Below are 17,786 nucleotides of genomic sequence, written 5' to 3'. Positions count from 1 at the left end.
ATTAGTCTTTGGAGTGAACACAAGTGTAGAAACCTTCAAGGATCCTCCTTGGGTTTAGGAAATTATTTAGCTGGGACCTTGAATTTGGCAGTTGGCCAAGGATTGAAAGCTGCCCCAAGAGGATTGCCGTGGCTGTGGCCTTGGGTAGTCTTATTTGGAAAGGCACCTATTTGATAGTCTCCTCAGAGTGAAAGGGGTTGAGGCTGAGGAGAACTAGAAGGAGGCGGGGAGCCAGTGATGTCTCACAGCCTCTCATTTCTCATTTCGCTTTAGCATTTGCCATAGATCTTTCTTTGTAGCAGTTTTGGAGTTTTGGAGCATTTTGGAGGCGTCTTCATGCCAATTTAGATAAGTATCCCATTCTCTTTGGTTTCGGAACCCTTTTTTTTTTATTATTATTTTTTTAACGTTTATTTATTTTTGAGAGAGAGAAACACAGAGTGTGAACAGGGGAGGGGCAGAGAGAGAGGGAGACACAGAATCCGAAGCAGGCTGCAGGCTCCGAGCTGTCAGCACAGAGCCCGACATGGGGCTGGAACTCACGAACCGTGAGATCATGACCTGAGCCGAAGCCGGACGCTTAACCGACTGAGCCACCCAGGCGCCCCTGGAACCCTTGTTTTTAAGTGTATTTTTAAAATTATCAGGGACGGGGCACCTGGGTGGCTCACTCGGTTAAGTGGCCGACTTCGGCTCACGTCATGATCTCACGGTTCCTGAGTTCCAGCCCCTTGTCGGCCTCTGTGCTGACAGCTCAGGGACTGGAGCCTGCTTCGGATTCTGTCTCTCCCTCTCTCTCTGCCCCTCCCCTGTTCACACTCTGTTTCTCTTTCTTTCTCAAAAATAAATAAACATTAAAAAAAAATTTTTTTTTTTTAAATGATCTATCAGGGGCGCTTGGCTGGCTCAGTCAGTGGAGCAGGCAACTCTTGATCTTGAGGTCATGAGTTCAAGCCCCACATTGGGCATAGAGCCTACCTTTAAAAAAAAAAGTAATCGTATCTACTTGTAAGACTCCTCATGGTGGCCACTGTAATTTCCCAAAGGGCTGGCAGCAGTTGGTGGGATCCAAGCTGCAAGTGGAGTTTAACCCACATTTCTGTCTGGCCGTAGTTTTGAGCCTCCAACCTGACAATTCCAGACTCAGTTCTCAGAACATAAAAAGGCCTAGTAAGATTTTGCCATTTTTGCAGATATGTGCAGCTTCTGGGACTGTAGTTCTTAGACGTAAACTAAAAGCAAGTGTGCTGGGTGGAGGTGGCCTACACCTGAGAGTTGGACGCTTAACCAACTGAGCCACCCAGGCGCCCCATCTCCAGTTTCTTCCATCAGCGTCTTACAGTTTTCAGAGTACTCGTCTCTCATCTCTTCGGTGAGGTTTATTCCTAGGTATTTTATTGTTTTGGGTGCAATTATAAATAGTGGTGTTTTCCTAATTTCTGTTTCTGCTACCTCATTATTGGTGTATAGAAATGCAACAGATTTCCGTACATTAATTTTGTATCCTGTGACTTTTACTGAATCCAGGTATCAGTTTTAGCAATTCTTTGGTGGAGTCTTTCAGATTTTCTATAGAGTATAATGTGGTCTACAAATAGTGGAAGTTTGATTTCTTCCTTGCTGATTTGGATGCCTTTGATTTGTTTCTTGTCTGATTCTGAAGCTGAGACTTCCAGTACTCTGGTAAATAACAATGGTGAGAGTGGACACCCCTTGTCTTGTTCCTGACCCATCGAGGATGATGTTGGCTGTGAGTGTTTTATATACGGCATTTATGATATTGAGGTATGTTCCCTCTGTCCCTAGTTGTTGAGGGTTCTTATCGTGAACGGATGTTGTACTTCGTTAAATGCTTTTTCGGTATCTATTGAAAGGATCATATGGTTTTATCCTTTTTATCCATTGCTGATGTAATGTATCATATTGATCTACAAAACCTTTTTAAAGTTTGTGTGTTTATTTTGAGAGAGAGAGAGAGAGAGCAGGGGAGGGGAAGAGAGAGGGGGAGACACAGAATCCCAAGCAGGCTCCAGGCTCTGAGCTGTCAGCGCAGAGCCTGTCACGGGGCTCAGACTCAGGAACCACGAGATCATGACCTGAAGCGAAATGGAGAGTCGGATGCTTCACCCACTGAGCCACCCAGGCACCCCGGTTTGCAAGTGTTTTATTGAGAATTTTTGCGTCTATATTCATCAGGATATTGGCCTGTAGTTCTCTTTTGAGAACTTTATCTTTATCTGGCTTTTGAGAACTTTTGAGAACTTTATCTTTATCTGGCTTTGGTATCAGGATAATGCTGGCCTCATAGAATGAATTTGGAAGTTTTCCATCCTTTTCTGTTTTTTAGAATACATAGATACTAGTTTTTTTATTACCAAAATAAATAACAAAGATTTAGGAACTTCCAAAGTTTCATTCAGTTGTAGACTTGACCTGCAGAACTCAGATTTCTTAATTCCTGGTCCAAAGTTATTTCTTCTTCTTAGACCTTTTTAATGAAGTACAATACACGTACAGAAAAGTGGACGTATCGTTATATGCCCGCCGTAAGAGTCTTTGCAAACAAAACCTCCAGATCAAGAAAGAGAACATTTAGGGACACCTGGCCGGTTCAGTCAGTGGAACATGTGGCACTTGATCTCAAGGTTGTGGGTTCACCTCCCACGGGTGTAGGGACTTCTTAAAAGTGAAGTCTTGGGGCACCTGGGTGGCTCCATCTGTTCATAATCTGACTTGATTTTAGCTCAGGTCATGGTCTCAAGGTTCATGCCATCGATCGCCACATTGGGCTCTGTGCTGACAGTGCAAAGCCTACTTGGGATTCTCTCTCCCCCTCTCTCTCTGCTCCTGCCCTGCTTGTGTGCTTTCTCTCCCTCCCCCTGCCTCTCAAAATAAATAAACATTAAAAAAAATTTTTTTTTAGAAAAAAATAATCTTATTTTCGGAGGTATAAGCAAGACATTACCCAGGTCAAGTTAGCCTTGCAAATTAACATTTGTATGATGAGACTGGTTTTGTCTGCTCAGAGAATTTTTTAAAAATTAAATACAATCTTTTTTTAAAAGTACATGAACATTAGCAGTTACATCCATAGAGTGGTGTTGCCGGGGCCGGAGAGGGGGTACGGGAGGGTCAGTGGTTAGTGCGTCCGACGTTTCATTTGGGGACGATGAAGAAAGCTGTAGGCACGGATGGCTGCACAGCACCACAGACGTACTCCCTACACTAAAAATGGTTAAAATGATCAATTTTGTTAAGTACATTTTACCACAGTGAGAGAAGAGGTGACCACCAGAGCCACAGAAGCTGTGCTCCCCCTGCTGCCACCACCTGTGCCCACCGTTAACCGACTAAATGGAAAACCTGTGCAATAGAAGAGATCTTGCCGTCTGGCCGTCTAGTTTACACACAACTGGAGGGAAAACAGAAAAAAGCACCAAGATTGTTTGCCTGAGGTCCCCTGGAGTTTATTCCCCGTGAGGACTTCCCGGATCAGAGTGCATCGAGCGGGAAACACAACTGTTTCTTGAACCTATGTTAGATGAGCATCTGTGTTTTATCAAACAATAGCAGCTCGCAGTTGTATAGTTTGTGAAATCCTTACGCAGGCCGAGCTGGGAAGAAGTGATAAGACACCGGACGTCTGCGTGCAGAGCCCGGCCGTCTGGCGGCAACCTCTGCTCTGGGCGCCTGCCGCGTCGATACCTAATACTCACCTTGAGGCTGAGTAGCGTGTTTACTCACTTATTTCCTGTGTGTTCTAACATAGCGTTTGCCACAATGGGAAGACCGCCTGCAGTGTATGTAAGTTGTGAATCAGAATAGTAAAGCAGATATCTACCCTCTGACCGGGTCATACATCTTAACTCACTAGAAACTGTTTTGTTTGCCTCTGCGGTTTCAGTCACTGAAATGTCACTAAATCCGCAGTGTGCGCACGCAAGGTGCCGTGGGGCGTATTCTGACGCTCGTCCTCTCCGGCTTCCCTCGGTGTGTGAGCCGGAGGGGCCTTGGCACCAAAGTCTGGATCGAGGTTCAAAAAAGGCCTCCGAAAGCACACGCGGAGCCCAAAGGGCTGTGTCGTCGTCCCTGGTCAAGTTCTGAGCCGCTCCGCCTTCCCGGCCGGTCCCGCGTCACAGCGGAGCACTGCCCAAGTGTCCGCCACGTGTAACCTGCCAAGGGGAGGTGTTCCTCCCCTCTGGACAGCTTCGGGGGGCGGGCTTTGTCCCTGCTGTGGCTGCACGCTTTCTTTGGACGTCACAGGCATCAGTCGTTTGCTTTCGCTTCGTCAGTGTTGGCATCTGCTTCTTAACCTTCTTCTCGAAACTGAAATTTTTAAAATTCTTCCCATACTGGTCAGTGATACTCATTTAGTCAAGCGGCCGTTACTATTTACTAAGAGCCTAGAATGTGGAAAAGTACTGCTCTTGAAAGCCTCACTGGAAGCTGGTGTTTTCTCTCTTAGAACGGCACCAAACCCCCACTGGCCGCAGATGTCAGTTTGGAAGCCCTTGCTGGGGACCTTCGCTGTGACTGCTATTCGTGAGTACCCGGGTCTCGGGCCCGTTATGTCTCTCAGGCTCCATTTCCTCAGGGGCGCAATGAGGCAGAGTGGTCTTGCGGGGAGCACTGAGTCAGGGGTGAAACCCCTCTGTCGGCCTCTTCCTTCTTAGTGAAGGGACCACCCATTTTGAGGCCCCGAGGAACCCCGAGGTGCAGGGGTTGTCCGGACGACAGGACGTGATCAGAGCACTGTGGTGACAGCGTGTGAACGCCCCTCCCACCCTGTAAGGAGAGTGTCTCCACCTCACCCCGGCCCTCTTGGGAAGTTACTGTTAACGGGGCAAAGGCTTAAGTGAGTAGTTTACAGCTTTAAGCGCTAAAATCTGAAAAGATGTCCCGTTCACAACAAAGGCCGTGTCACGGCAGAGCTAAGCCCGGGCCACATCCTTGGGTTACACAGCGTAGGGTGTGCATTATAAAGGGTCAGGGTTAACGTTGAACGGTGTGTGCTTAGGGTTTATGCTCCTGTAATCACTTTGAGAGACCGATAATTGTAGGCTTCAGCTACTCGTTTGTGATAAAGACGCCTCCACGCCTGTGTAAGGGGTTTCAGTGTTAAGGAGAGCAGTGAACACCCAAGCGTGTGTGTAATTATTAAATAGCATTGTAAACCAGCACCTAACCGCAGAAACATTGGATTCACTTCACAATGTAAGCTCTGTGGGCATTTAAATTTTATATATTATCGGGGTTATCAACTTCAGACATTAAATAGGTTTAATGGCTAGAAATGAGGTGTTTCCCCCAGATTCAAACTCTTTCCCGAAGGGCTGCAGGAATTCTGTTTAAGATGTAATGTGGTGAAGCACCAGTCGGCACCAGCATTTTCCGCTGAACTCAGGAACCATGTTGACACGGCATATTATTGCCCAGAGTAATTATGTGAAGGCTTGCTGGTTTTCCTGTTTTAGCTCATTTATGGTAGGTCCACTCAGCTCAGGCTTGAATCAAGGGTATTAAAGACTTTCTAGCCTTTGTGTTTCCCTGTTTTGAACTAGGTGCCATAAATGACTTCTTATCTGAGCTTACTCGAGATGCCAGGTAGCGTGTGGGCGGTCAGCTTGTCGGCAGCCTAGGCCTTGTGAATGAAGATTTTATGACAAATGTGTCAGTTTCTTTCTCTTGACTCGGCGATTCACTTTTTGCATTAACAGTATCTATTGCTATTAGCATTGGAGTAGTTACGATTCATTGCTTTATTTGCATCGTAATTACCCTTCTTCTAAAAGTTAGAAATATTTTAAGTAAAAGTGAGAAGCTCTTTCCTACTGACCGTCATCTGTTTACCCCACCTTTATCGGTTGGTTTCTTTCCTAATTGTGTAATATGTGACTGAAAATTGCTGTCAGACTTCTTTCTGTTCTTTGCAGTGTCTAAGAATAAATCAGTGAGGATGGTTATGTTTTTGCAGGGGTGCGGACCTCTCTGCTTTGGTACGAGAAGCTTCTGTCTGTGCTCTGAGACAGGAAATGGCGGAACCAAAGAGTGGGAGCAAGAAAGGTACCGTTCTTCCCAGAATTTCTCGGTTCCACTTACTTAGCACTCCGTATCGCTAAGGCCACTACTGACCCGGAAAGTGACCCTGTCATAGCAGCTCTTATCTGTGATGTTAGCACTGATGTTCTGCTGGGGCCTGTCCAGGAGCCCGCACCTCGCCTGGTTTCTGCCACATTTGCCTGGTCGCCTGCAATTCGTGGCCGCGCTCTCCTGAGTCCCACGGACCCTCACACGCACCTCCCTGCCCTCTCAGCCTGCACTTCATCTGCAGGTCAAGTCCACGTTGATCTTTTGCTCCATGCATTTCCAAAACTTGTCTTTTTTTATTCCTACTGATTTTCTCTTTCTTCTCCTCCCTTCTTTCCTCTGGCTACCGAGAGTCTCCGAACTAACTTTTGTTCCTCGTCACCCAGCATCTGTGCGGGTTACGTTCATCAGCACCCACCACCCACGCCATAATTTTTGTTGTTTAACTGTCGGATTCAGGCACCTGAACTTCTTTTATCATAAGCTGTTTCGGATTCCTCTCGGAAGTAGGTGATGTAACTTGCAAAATTAGGGTATCTTGAGAGGAACGACATGTGAGCGTGCTGCCTGAGAGCCGAGTCTGACCGCGTTTAAGGATTTCTCGCTGGAAATTTACAGGCCTCCCTTCACATATTGGCCGCTACTACTAATAATGCTGTTTGGACGTGACTTGGTGATTGTTCAGCACATTCTGATGCCCCTGCCCTGCTGCACTTAGCCTTTCTAGTTCCCTGTCCTCCAGGGACTCTGAACGGGTCTCTTGCCGACCGATGCCTTCGACTACACATTTTGTTTTCGGCTCAGGTCACAATCTCGTGGTCGTGGGATTGAGCCCTGCATTGGGCTCTGCACTGGACATGGAACCTGCTTGGGATTTTCTGTCTGCCTCTGCCCCTCTCCCCCGCTTACTCATCTCTCTCTAAAATAAAATTTTTTTAATTATTTTTTTTTTAAGTTTGTTTGTTTTGAGAGAGAGAGAGAGACGGTGTGAGCAGGGGAGAGGCAGAAGGGGAGAGAGAAAGAATCCCAAGCAGACTCCACATTGCCAGCGCAGAACCAAACATGGGGCTCAAACTCATGAAACCATGAGACCATGACGTGAGCCAAAACCAAGAGTTGGACATTCAATTGCCTGAGCCACCCAGGCGCCCCCTAAAATAAAATTGTAAAAAAATTTTTAAAAAGAATTGGAGCTCCTTGTAATCCATTGTTGTGTTATTATCTTTGTACATTATATATATATGTTATAATTCCATAACATCTAATTACATGTATGGACTCTTTTTGTTTGTTTTGAGATAGAGAGCTGGAGTTGGGGACGGGGAGAGAGAGAGAGAATCCCAAATAGACTCTGCACTATGAGTGCAGAACCCAGCACAGGGCTTGAATTCACAAACTATGAGATCATGACCTAAGCCAGAGTCAGATGCTTAACTGACTGAGACACCCAGGTGCTCCATGGACTTGTAACTACTACGGAATAATACTGTCTGTTCCTAGTTAAATTATTGGAATTTATCTTAAAAAAGAACAGTTCCGGGGGTGCCTGGGTGGCTCAGTCGGTTAAGCATCCGACTTCGGCTCAGGTCATGATCTCACGGTTCATGAGTTCGAGCCCCGCGTCGGGCTCTGTGCTGACGGCTCGGAGCCTGGAGCCTGTTTCAGATTCTGTGTCTCCCTCACTCTCTGCCCCTCCCCCACTCGCACGCTGTCTCTCTCAAAAAATGAATAAACACCAAGAAAAAAAATTTTTTAAAGAACAGTTCTAGTTGTTCTTCATTAAATATCACCATTAAAGGGTAAACAATGTTAAAGGAGGGCCCCCCAGAGGGTATGTGATGTCTCTTTGGGGTATCCTGCAGTAAAATCCGATGAGCACAAGGTAGGAGAAATGGCGAGATGTTGGTCAAAGGGTACAGACTTCCCGCTGGAAGATGAGCAGGTTCTGGGGAGCAGATGTATTGCGTGATGACTACAATTAGCAATATGGATTATGTATTTGAAAGATGTTAAGACAGTAGATCTTCGAAGTTATTACCGCACATACGAAAAGTGATTATGTGAGGGGAGGGAGGTGTTAAGTAACCTTGTGGTGGCGGTCACTTTACCACATGCAGGCGCGTGTATCGGACCATCACACGGCACACCTTAGACTTACGTACGTTAGATGTTAATAATAGCTCGGCCAACAGTGGGGGGCGGGTAATGAAAACATGGACTTGTTTTGTTTTTTTCAAAGTGTAAGAATCTCTAAAGATGAACAAAGTACTTTTTTATATAATTTGTCCCAAAATAAACTGTTTTGATTGCCTCGATAGACACCGATATAAAACTTAAGCACTTGTGTGTAAGATTAAATATGGTCAGGTGTGTGTAAATTAAATGAAAATGAGAAAATGTCCAGAAAATGTGATAAGCAGACTGTTTGAGGCTTGAATCATTCTGAAAAAAAGCAGAAGCAATGTGATCACTCATTTCCCCACATTCCCTTGACCGATGGGAAGTGAGCACACTGTACCCACCCGTGTGTCTGTGCGTCTGCCCCACAGGTGAGCTCAAGGTCCATCAGAAGCACTTTGAAGAAGCTTTCAAGAAAGTGAAACCATCTATATCAAAAAAGGTAAGAAATGCTCTCAAAATGTGCACAGAAAAGAGACTGGAATCAAGACCGGTAGCTCATGACAACAAGGAGAATAATTGCCTTTGTGAGAACATTCTTGAGAGATTGTAGTTTTTTGTATTTCTTGGAAGACTGAAGCCAGAAGGGAATGACCCCTCGTGTCTGTCTCCACCCTCTTGGGATTTCTGATCCGTCTGGTTCACCAGTTATCTGAGCTTCTCCACCCTTGCAGGCAGCCTTTTATCTGCCTGGAGCCAGACTCGCCCTGGTGTCCAGGCCAGTGCAAATGTCCTTGCGGAAGGTTGGCGAAGGGCTAAAGGAAATGGCTGACATTTCTTTACATAAAACACCAGATGTTGTGTGTTTGCCTCTTACTGTGCCAAGGTGACCCGTCTGTAGTAACTCGGGTGGCTGCGGTGACACAGGGCCACTGGGGGACGTGTCCAACCCTAGGAAGCCTCTATCTCGGGTTCCGTCATCATTGGTCTGATTCACTTTCATGTCTTTTATGTCCTAGGAGTGCTGTATGCCTTAGCCATGAGACCTGCTTATTGCTGGACTCAAACTTCCTTTAAATCATTAGCCATTTATTACCTTAGGCCTGGTGTTTCCCACTGTAACTACTGATCGAAAATGGGGAGTCAAAGTCCTAGCGGTGACAGGTGATGGGCTGCCCTGTCGCAGAGCCTCCGGGCTTGTTCTGAACATTCTCGGTGAGGTGGCCACCTTCCCACGTGTAGTTATTCTGTAAAGATTTCATTGTTAAGTGATGGCTGCACCCATCGTGGAGCTCAGACTCACGACCCCGAGACCGAGAGTCACACGTCCTAACGACTGAGCCCGCCGGGAGCCCCAGCCTTACCACTGTTAACTTCAACACCCGGTTCATTGGTGTGGGCCGGTGGGATCTTTTAGGCATGTGACCGACTGCTTTTCTGGCTGCAGTCGAGCGAGAGTCCGCTGCACCGGGACGGAGTCCTCCCCGTCTGTGGAGAAACAACCGTCTGCCTTCCCCTCCCGGGCACATTGTCGACCACAGGGATGTGTGCTCGTTCCCCTGAGCATCTTCTTGTAAAACACGGTCTTCTCGATTAAAACTGGGGACAGTTTGACAGTTCATAGTCCTGGGGCTCTTCCTGCTAATCAACAAGAGACTGGTGATGTAAGCCCCCGAAGATTCCGTCAGCAAAAGATTGTTTCGGCTGAAATGATTTCTCACCTGCGGCGGGAGTCTGGGGCCTTTCCAGCAGTTAGACGTGGACGCGGCCCCGCGTTTGCCGTTCCTTCTAGCCTCCCTGTTTTCAGTTGAAACGTAGCTGGCGCGCAGTGGAGCAGAGCACAGTCCTGCCACATGCGACAGCTGTGGCCAGCGCCAGGACCCTCCGTTCCCGCAGGAGGTCCTGGGGCGTCCGTGGAGGCCGGTGTTCCGGGCGACCCCAGGCCTGACCCGTCTTCCCGCTCTGACCTCTTCCGTCTGACGACTTGGCACCCGTGGAGCTGTGTGGCGCACTCAGCGCGTCCGGCTTCTTTGCTCGGCGTGATGTCTCCGAGGTGCACGGTGCTGTGCGTCTGGAGTTTGGTCCTTCCTGCTGCAGAGCGGTTTCCCAGGGTGAGAACGTACCACAGCGTCTCGTCCTTGCTCCTGCTGGGGGACGCTCGGCCGTTTCCGGGGCCTGGCTTTTGTGAATAAAGGTCCCTTGAACGTGTGTGAGATAGAGCAAGGGAGAGAGGGGGGACGTGTCTTCACTTCCCGTGGTCAGCACCCAGACGGGCCTGGCTGGGTCTCGCACGCGGGCTGCTCCGCCCGGGCTTGGTGAGGGCTTCTGCTTCTCCACGGGCTCACGAACACCAGAGTGTCACTGTCCTTTAATGTCAGCCGTCCGAGGGATGTGAACCAGTGTCCCATGTAGTTTAAGGGGGCGTTTCCCGAACAACCGGGAAGGTGAGCATATTTTCACATGCTTGCCGGTCAGTTGGATTTCTTGTTTCCTGGCCTTGTGCTTTGCCCCTAAAAACTCAAGTTGTTTCTCTCCTTATTATAAATGTTTGTACAAATTCTTAGCGTAGTCTGGATTGAAGGCTTTTATCAGATGTGCACACAGAGGATAACTTTCTAAAGAGCAGGAGCTTTTATTATTTTATTTTTTTTATTTTTTTTATTTTTTTTTTTTTACATTTATTTATTTTTGAGACAGAGAGAGACAGAGCATGAACAGGGGAGGGGCAGAGAGAGAGGGAGACACAGAATCGGAAGCAGGCTCCAGGCTCCGAGCCGTCAGCCCAGAGCCTGACGCGGGGCTCGAACTCACGGACCGTGAGATCGTAACCTCCTGAGCTGAAGTCGGACGCTCAACCGACTGAGCCACCCGGGCGCCCCTATTATTTTTTTATATAAAATTTTGTTTAACATTTATTTATTTTTGGAAGACAGAGCAGGAGCAGGGAAGGGGCAGAGAGAAGGAGACACAGAATCCGAAGCAGGCTCCGGGCTCTGAGCTGTCAGCACAGAGCCCGACGCGGGGCTTGAAGCACGGAATGGGAGATCGTGACCTGAGCCGAAATCGTGCAGGAGCCTTTTGACGTATTACGTGTTCTGTCATAAGAAGTCTGGGCTATTTCAAGTTTGCAAAGATTCTCTCCTTTGTTTTTTTCTAGACGCATAATAGTTTTAGCCTTTACGTTTAGGCCTGTGATCCATTTCAAATTACTGTTTTAGTTTGATGCGACTTAGGGGTCACGGTTATGTTTTTCCATGCAGCTGCCTACTGACTCTGACCCGACTGTGGAAAAAACTTTCCTACTGAATTACCGCACCATCTGTTTGAAAACCGATTGACCGTAAATGCAAGAATCTCTTTCTGTGCTGTTCCATTGGTCTTTACATCTGACTTTATGCTGCTGTATCTTTCTTACCACGGTCTTGACTATTATAGATATATAAGTCTCAAAATCGGGTAGTATAAGTTCTCCAAATCTGTCCCTTTTCCCCCCCAAAATTGTTTTGTTTATTTTAGGCCCTTTGCGTTTCCATATAAAGTTTATAATCAGCTGATCGCTTCCTGAAAAAGAAGCCTGTTGGGATTTTGAATGAGACTGAATCTGTATATCAGCTGTGAGAGCAGAAGTTAAAAATTCATAAACTTAGTACATCTGTCCATTTGTTTAGATGCATTTAATTTCTCAGAGTTTATTCATTTTTTAATTGATTTCACTTATTAGATCCACCTGATTTATTCAGTAATGTTGTGAGTTTTGGTGTAAATATCTTACACATCTTTCATCAACTGCATTCCCAAATAATTTATACTTTTTTATGTTGTTTGTCAATGTTTTTCATTTTGTTTTCTAATCGTTTTTATATATTGACCTTGGCTGGTTCATTTGTCATTCTCTTACTTGTTTTGCCTCCAAAAAGATCAATTTTCTAGATTAAATTTCTGCTGTAATTTTGAAGTTTCCATGTTTGTTGCTCAAGCGATTTTATCACTAATAGCCACAAATGTGTGATCCAAAGCTCGATAGTTGCTTGACCTGATTCCTAAATCTGCCCATGTTTTTTGTGATAATTAAGGATTAAGTCTGCTTTACCACCTTTGTATAATACTTTTGCTGGTGAATTTGAAACCAGTGTATATTATGTTTATTGGAGGGGTTCTCCGTTCCTTCTTTTTTCTTGGTCTTCTCAGTTCTGGGTGGTGGCAAAGAACGTCTTCCTTCTGGTTAAGGACAGTTCCATTGAAATTCGAGGCATAGGCAGAGTCAAACGATCCATTTCAAAAGCCAAACTGAAAGGAAATAAAATCAAACCAAAAGAAAGGTTTGGCATTTGTGGTGATGCTTTTCTGGATGTGAAACTGAGTGGCCCGTTTATAAGCCACCTCTTTCTGCTTTTAATATTAGGGCTCTTTTGGTTGTAAATGATGGAAACCCAATCCAGCTAAGATAAGTGGGGGAAACAGAACTCGTCCACATAGCAAGGGTCGTGAGAACACAGTTGGCATTGGGCACGCTGGCTGTGGAACCTCGTCACGGGTTTCCTGGGGGAAGCTGGTTGCCTGCAACCCCAGACACCCCCCAGCAAGAGAATTCCCTGCCGGCCCTGGTGGGAGAGTGTCAGGGGAGTCTGCGGTCGGCCCAGCCCAGTTTAGGACCCCACGCCAGAACCAGCCAGTGTGGCCAGTTAGGAAATTAGATACTCTGGCCAGGCTGGGTTGTGAGGGCCACAGAGTTTTTATAAAGGTCATGACTTCAAGACCTAGAATGAAAATCTATAGATAGGATTCTGGTACTCAAGTTAATTGACTTGTTAGTGGCCGGGTTGGGATTTTGAGTCATCTTTTCATGCTGAAAAAGAATCACTAGATTTTGTTAAATGCAAAAGGAACACATCACGTTTTAGCCTGAAGACGTACTTACAGAAGTGGCAATTGCTTCGAGACGCGTTAACACTGCATAAATGGTCAGGAGACATCCAAGAAGAAAGGTGTGCCCGTACTGTCCCCAAATCTGCAGGGCCGGTCATTCTAGTCCTGAAATATCCAGCACGTTCTTAAGCCAGGTGCACCTGCCTGCCAGCTGGCACCGTTTCTTACCTTAGAGCGCTTTCCTCCCTGGCACCACATGATTCTTCATTTGGAGTTGGGCAGTGGCAGCACGTCAGGTGGACTCCGTGTCCGCACTTAATTGGCGGACATAGTTCAGAGGCCAAATGTAGCAATGTGTCACCCGACCCAGGAAACCCTCGGTAACTGGTTGAGGGTGAGTGGTGACGGCAGTGAGCAGACCTTCCTTTTCTCCATCCCTGCTTGTCCTCGCTCCCTCCTCCAAAGATCCCTGCCCGGGCTACCAGGTCCTGTTTGGTGCTGAGAGGACCTAATGGGTCGTCACCCTATTAGGACAGACACCCGACAAATAAGACGGCCGTCCGCCAGCCGCGTCTCAGAATTCAGAGTCCTGTGTCTAGGCTGTGTCGCTTCATGGGCCAGCACAGCACAACCACTGTGCCGGTTTCACTGCTCACCAGAGACCTGAGACCCAGTTAGCCATTGATAAATGTTGAGGCCTTGAGGTTATTTCCCCAGATATTTATTACCTCAGATGATAGTCTTTTTACTCTGCTTACTCTGGCGCTGTTCCGCTATCAGGAAGGAAACCTCACTCAAACGTACGGTCTGATTTTTTTTCTTTCCTCTATGAAAGCCACACCACGAAACTGTTTATTAGCTCATCGAAGTCGTGGCCGTGGCTCTTTGATTCTCCTCTTCACACTCAGGAGTACATGGGTCACTCATTTCCCCGATTATTTCTACCCCACTGACACTTGAGAGAAAAACGTTTCAAGTCAGAGTCCCTTCTCCCCTAGCTGTGTTTTAACAGCTTGCCTGAGATCCAGATTTCAACCTTGATCGCGAAGCTCTGCACGTGCGCAGGCCCTGTGCGGGGCTCGCAGATGCAGAAGTTGCAGGAGACGGGGCCCCTGTGCACAGAACACGGGCTAACCTGGCCCCTTAGTTCCATCCATGTCGCAGGTGCTTCGCGTGCAGCGTTTGCTTAAAGGGTCTCGGCCGCATGACAAAGGCGGTGTGACTGATTTTATTAAAAACACTTCTGAACCTATCATTCCAGACCTTGTAGAATTTTTTTATTCTCTTAGGAACATCCGTGGAAGGCTACACGTATGGGCTGGTGAGACTCCGCACCGTTTTATTCTGTTTAATATTTGTGGTGATCATAAATCTTTAAACTTTAAATATTTGATTTCTGGAAAACTTGGTGAATAAGAAGCTACAGCTTCTCTTTTGGAGGTAGGCATAGTATGAATTTTGAATAAATATTAAATAAAGCAGATGACCAAACTGATTTTTAATTTGTTTGATCTTTTAAAAATGAGGCATACCATCAGGGTGAAGGCAGCCCCCTCCTTGTTTGGCAGATTGACTGGCCCTCATGAGACAGTTACTTAGGAAACGGGTGACGGCTCCTGGTAGGGAGAGACTGGTGGGGGTGGGGGAGGGGGACAGGGGTGTAAAAGTTCACCTTTTCTCCTCTTTGAACTTTGAACCTTGAGAATGCATCACCTATTCAAAAGAATTCAAAATTGGCAAAATAGTAATTTAAAAGTTCTGGAAGACCAAAATAATAATAGTTATCTCTGGAAATGAGATTTTTTTTTTTTTTTTTTTTGCTGATCTATATTGTCTAATATTTCTCCAATAAATCATGTTTTAGAATTTTAAAAAGTTATTTTACTGCAGAAAAAGGAATTGTTTTAACCTGGTTGTAAACAAAGCATGCTTAAAATGTCTTTACTGTTTATGATTTAGCAGTGATATTGGTATACAAGGACCCTTTCTTTATCCTATTTCAAAGTTAATTGGGCATTTCACTAATACCTACTCTATGTTTACCTTTGAAACCGTTTGAGAGGTACTTGGAAAAATGAGTGAAATAAGTACATAGACTTTTTTTCAAATCCGTCTCTCAAACCGGGGTAAACACTGAGTACAGTCCAGGAAATGGGTTTCCTTCTTGAGTGGAAAATCTGCCCTGCCCTCTGTTTCAGGGCTCTGAGTCGTTGCCTAGAGAGAACATCCGTTCTGCCTTTATCTGACTCAGGGCTGTCCTCAGAAAAAGATAATGGTTGTAAACTCACTCGTAAAAGGTCAGAAACCTCGTACGTGCTGAAGAGCCTGCCGTGCGTGGCCGCTTCTGTGAGCGTAGCTGCATTTCTGCGCACCTCTCAACAGCCCTGTCCTCGTGCCTGCCCGAAGCCGGGACGTCCATGTCCCTTTGGCAGAAGTTCCCCAAGCAGGCCGGCAAACACGTCAGCGCTAAGGCCATTTGTTACCGTTTGAAACCATTTCAGTGGCCCTACTCTTTGGTCTTTGTTTTCATTTTTGCTCGTTTTGTTTTGGGGACCAAACCAGAACGATTCAAAGAGCATGTGGAAAACCAAGCAAACTGGAACAGTTGGGGAAACTGCAGAACGGACCAGCTGGGGGCGGGGCCTAAAAAACACAAGCCTCAGTGATTAGAACATTGTGATAATGGCACAGGAACTGGTCATAATATACAGTACATAATAGTGTCCCCCACACCAGTGATGGAGACATGGTGATCGATGTCGGGGCAGCTGGGAAGCCGTCTCCAGAAGTTCAAATCGGACTCGCATGTCACACTGCAGGTGGGGGACGGGGGTGGGGGGCGGCGGGAGAGTTTAAAAGGAAAATCTGAAACCATCAAAGTAGGAGGAGACCAGAGATTTGTCTGGAAGTTCAAGTGGGGCGTGCCTTGTTTCCTCTCAGCGCAAAACCCGGCAACATAAATGAAAGACTCAGAATCTGACACACGAGGATAAAAATTTCTGCGCTAAAAAACTCGTCAAAAGACAAGTGACCAAATAAGGAAAATGTTTGCAGTTAATGTCACAAAGGGTGAATCAGAACGACCAGAAACTGATGAGGAAGAGACCGACACAGAAAATGTTGGAAAAGAGGCGCTAGGTGAAGGACAGGGACAGACCCTTCACGGAAAAGCCAACCGGCTCGTTAAACGGAAAACTCCTCACCTTACTGATAATGGAAGAAAAGCAACTATGATACTACTCTTTTCCTGGCAGTAGGCAAAGATCTCCGGACTTGATGATGCCTGTTGGCCGGGATACGAGGAGGTGGGGGGGCACAGCCCTTTCCCGGGACTGAACCGGATTCCCGCCGCGGCCGGCCGGGCGGCTCCGGGAACTTCCCCCGGAAGCGCTCACGACAGCGGAGCGGACCCGACGGTGGCTCCGCTGTGAGGCTCTGACGGATCAACTCGGAAGAGAGGAGCGTCTTCTAAGCGTGCCGTTGGGAAGCAGGGGTCCTGTGTGCTCTGCCGCCGCTTCAGTCAAACACGAGGGAAACGCAGCGGCGTCAGTGCTCGTGCCACAGGAGGAAGACCTGACAGCGTCGACGGGAGGGGCTTCGTTCACTCTGCGACTGCGTCGGGTCCTCGAACCTTGCGAGCACCTCGCGCATCCGAAAGAAGAACGACATTGGATTTAAAAACAGGTGTTCGAGGGCTCGAAACACCAGCACGTCCTCCCTCGGCCTAAACAAGCAGCAGTCGAGCCGCTTCCCCAGACCTTAGATGCGTGTGTGGCCCCGGCGAGACCCCACGGGGCATCCCCCTGAAGGCAGCCTCCCCCCCCCCCCCCCCCGCCGCTGTCCCCTTCCCATCCACGCTCAGAACACTTAAAATCCTGCTTTCTTTGTTGCGTGGATAGAGCCGTAAGCAGCTCGTCACCCGACTTTTACGGCAAACCTCAGTCCCCGTGGAAGGGGGGCACGTGGGGCGGGCCGCGCACCGAGCAGGCGGCTCCTTCCTCGGCCCGGAGACTGGGCGTCCTCACACGGTGTCCCCGCACCTGTCTGGGCTTCGCCCCTCTTCTTGCAGCGACACCGGTCGTGCTGGCTTAGAGCCCGTCCCGGGGGCTTCGATTGAACGTAATCGCCTCCCTAAAGATCTTTTCTCCAGTCACAGTCACGTGAGGTCCTGGGGGGCTGGGATATCCGCATACGCGTTTCGGGGGCACGGTTCGGCCCACCTCACACTCACCAGCTCTGTGTCTTGTCCCCTGTTCTCAGGACCAGGTGATGTACGAAGCCCTGCAGCGGTCCCTCGGCCGGTGACCCCCCCCTTCCGACGGGCCGCGGATGGCGGCCCGTGTACGCGTGTTCTTCTCAGAGCGACGCGGCCCGTTCCGAGCTGAAGACGTTTCCCATCCACCAGCCGCGCGTGGGAACACCCTGCCCTCTCTTTAAGTAAAACACGCTTAACTGTTGAAATAAAATCACTGATAACTTTTTTTAAATAAAACGTTTATTTTGAACCGTTCTCAACTGTGCTGCGGAGAAGTTGCATTCACAGCAAAAGGAGCTTTTCTCCCCTGAGCCGTCTGAGGTACGTTGCCAACCTGAGGCCGCGTCACCCCCAGATACTTTGTTTCCTGCCGCCAGGACACCCCCACAACCGAGAAAGCAGCCGTGGGACCCGCTGTCCTGTGGCCTCAGGCCCCTTCCAGATCTCCAGCTGCCCCAGC

General features: G+C 47.7%; 1 protein-coding gene across 3 annotated transcripts in view; it reads left to right on the top strand.

Annotated features, from left to right (window-relative positions):
* Positions 1–17,582, top strand: part of NVL (nuclear VCP like) — an 89,570-nt gene extending 71,988 nt beyond the window's left edge. For all 3 annotated transcript variants that reach the window (XM_042975374.1, XM_042975376.1, XM_042975375.1), the window contains 4 exons: positions 4,466–4,542; positions 5,975–6,063; positions 8,637–8,707; positions 17,332–17,582. In XM_042975374.1, the coding sequence (XP_042831308.1) occupies positions 4,466–4,542; positions 5,975–6,063; positions 8,637–8,707; positions 17,332–17,376 (282 nt within the window). In that variant the 3' untranslated portion in view covers positions 17,377–17,582. The remainder of the gene's footprint in view (positions 1–4,465; positions 4,543–5,974; positions 6,064–8,636; positions 8,708–17,331) is intronic.
* The last annotated feature ends 204 nt before the right edge of the window (positions 17,583–17,786 follow it).

Source organism: Panthera tigris, chromosome F3 (genome assembly GCF_018350195.1).
Source record: "Panthera tigris isolate Pti1 chromosome F3, P.tigris_Pti1_mat1.1, whole genome shotgun sequence".
Lineage (NCBI taxonomy): Eukaryota > Metazoa > Chordata > Mammalia > Carnivora > Felidae > Panthera > Panthera tigris.
Note: the sequence above shows the minus strand (reverse complement) of the source record. Positions and strands in the feature narration are given on the sequence as shown.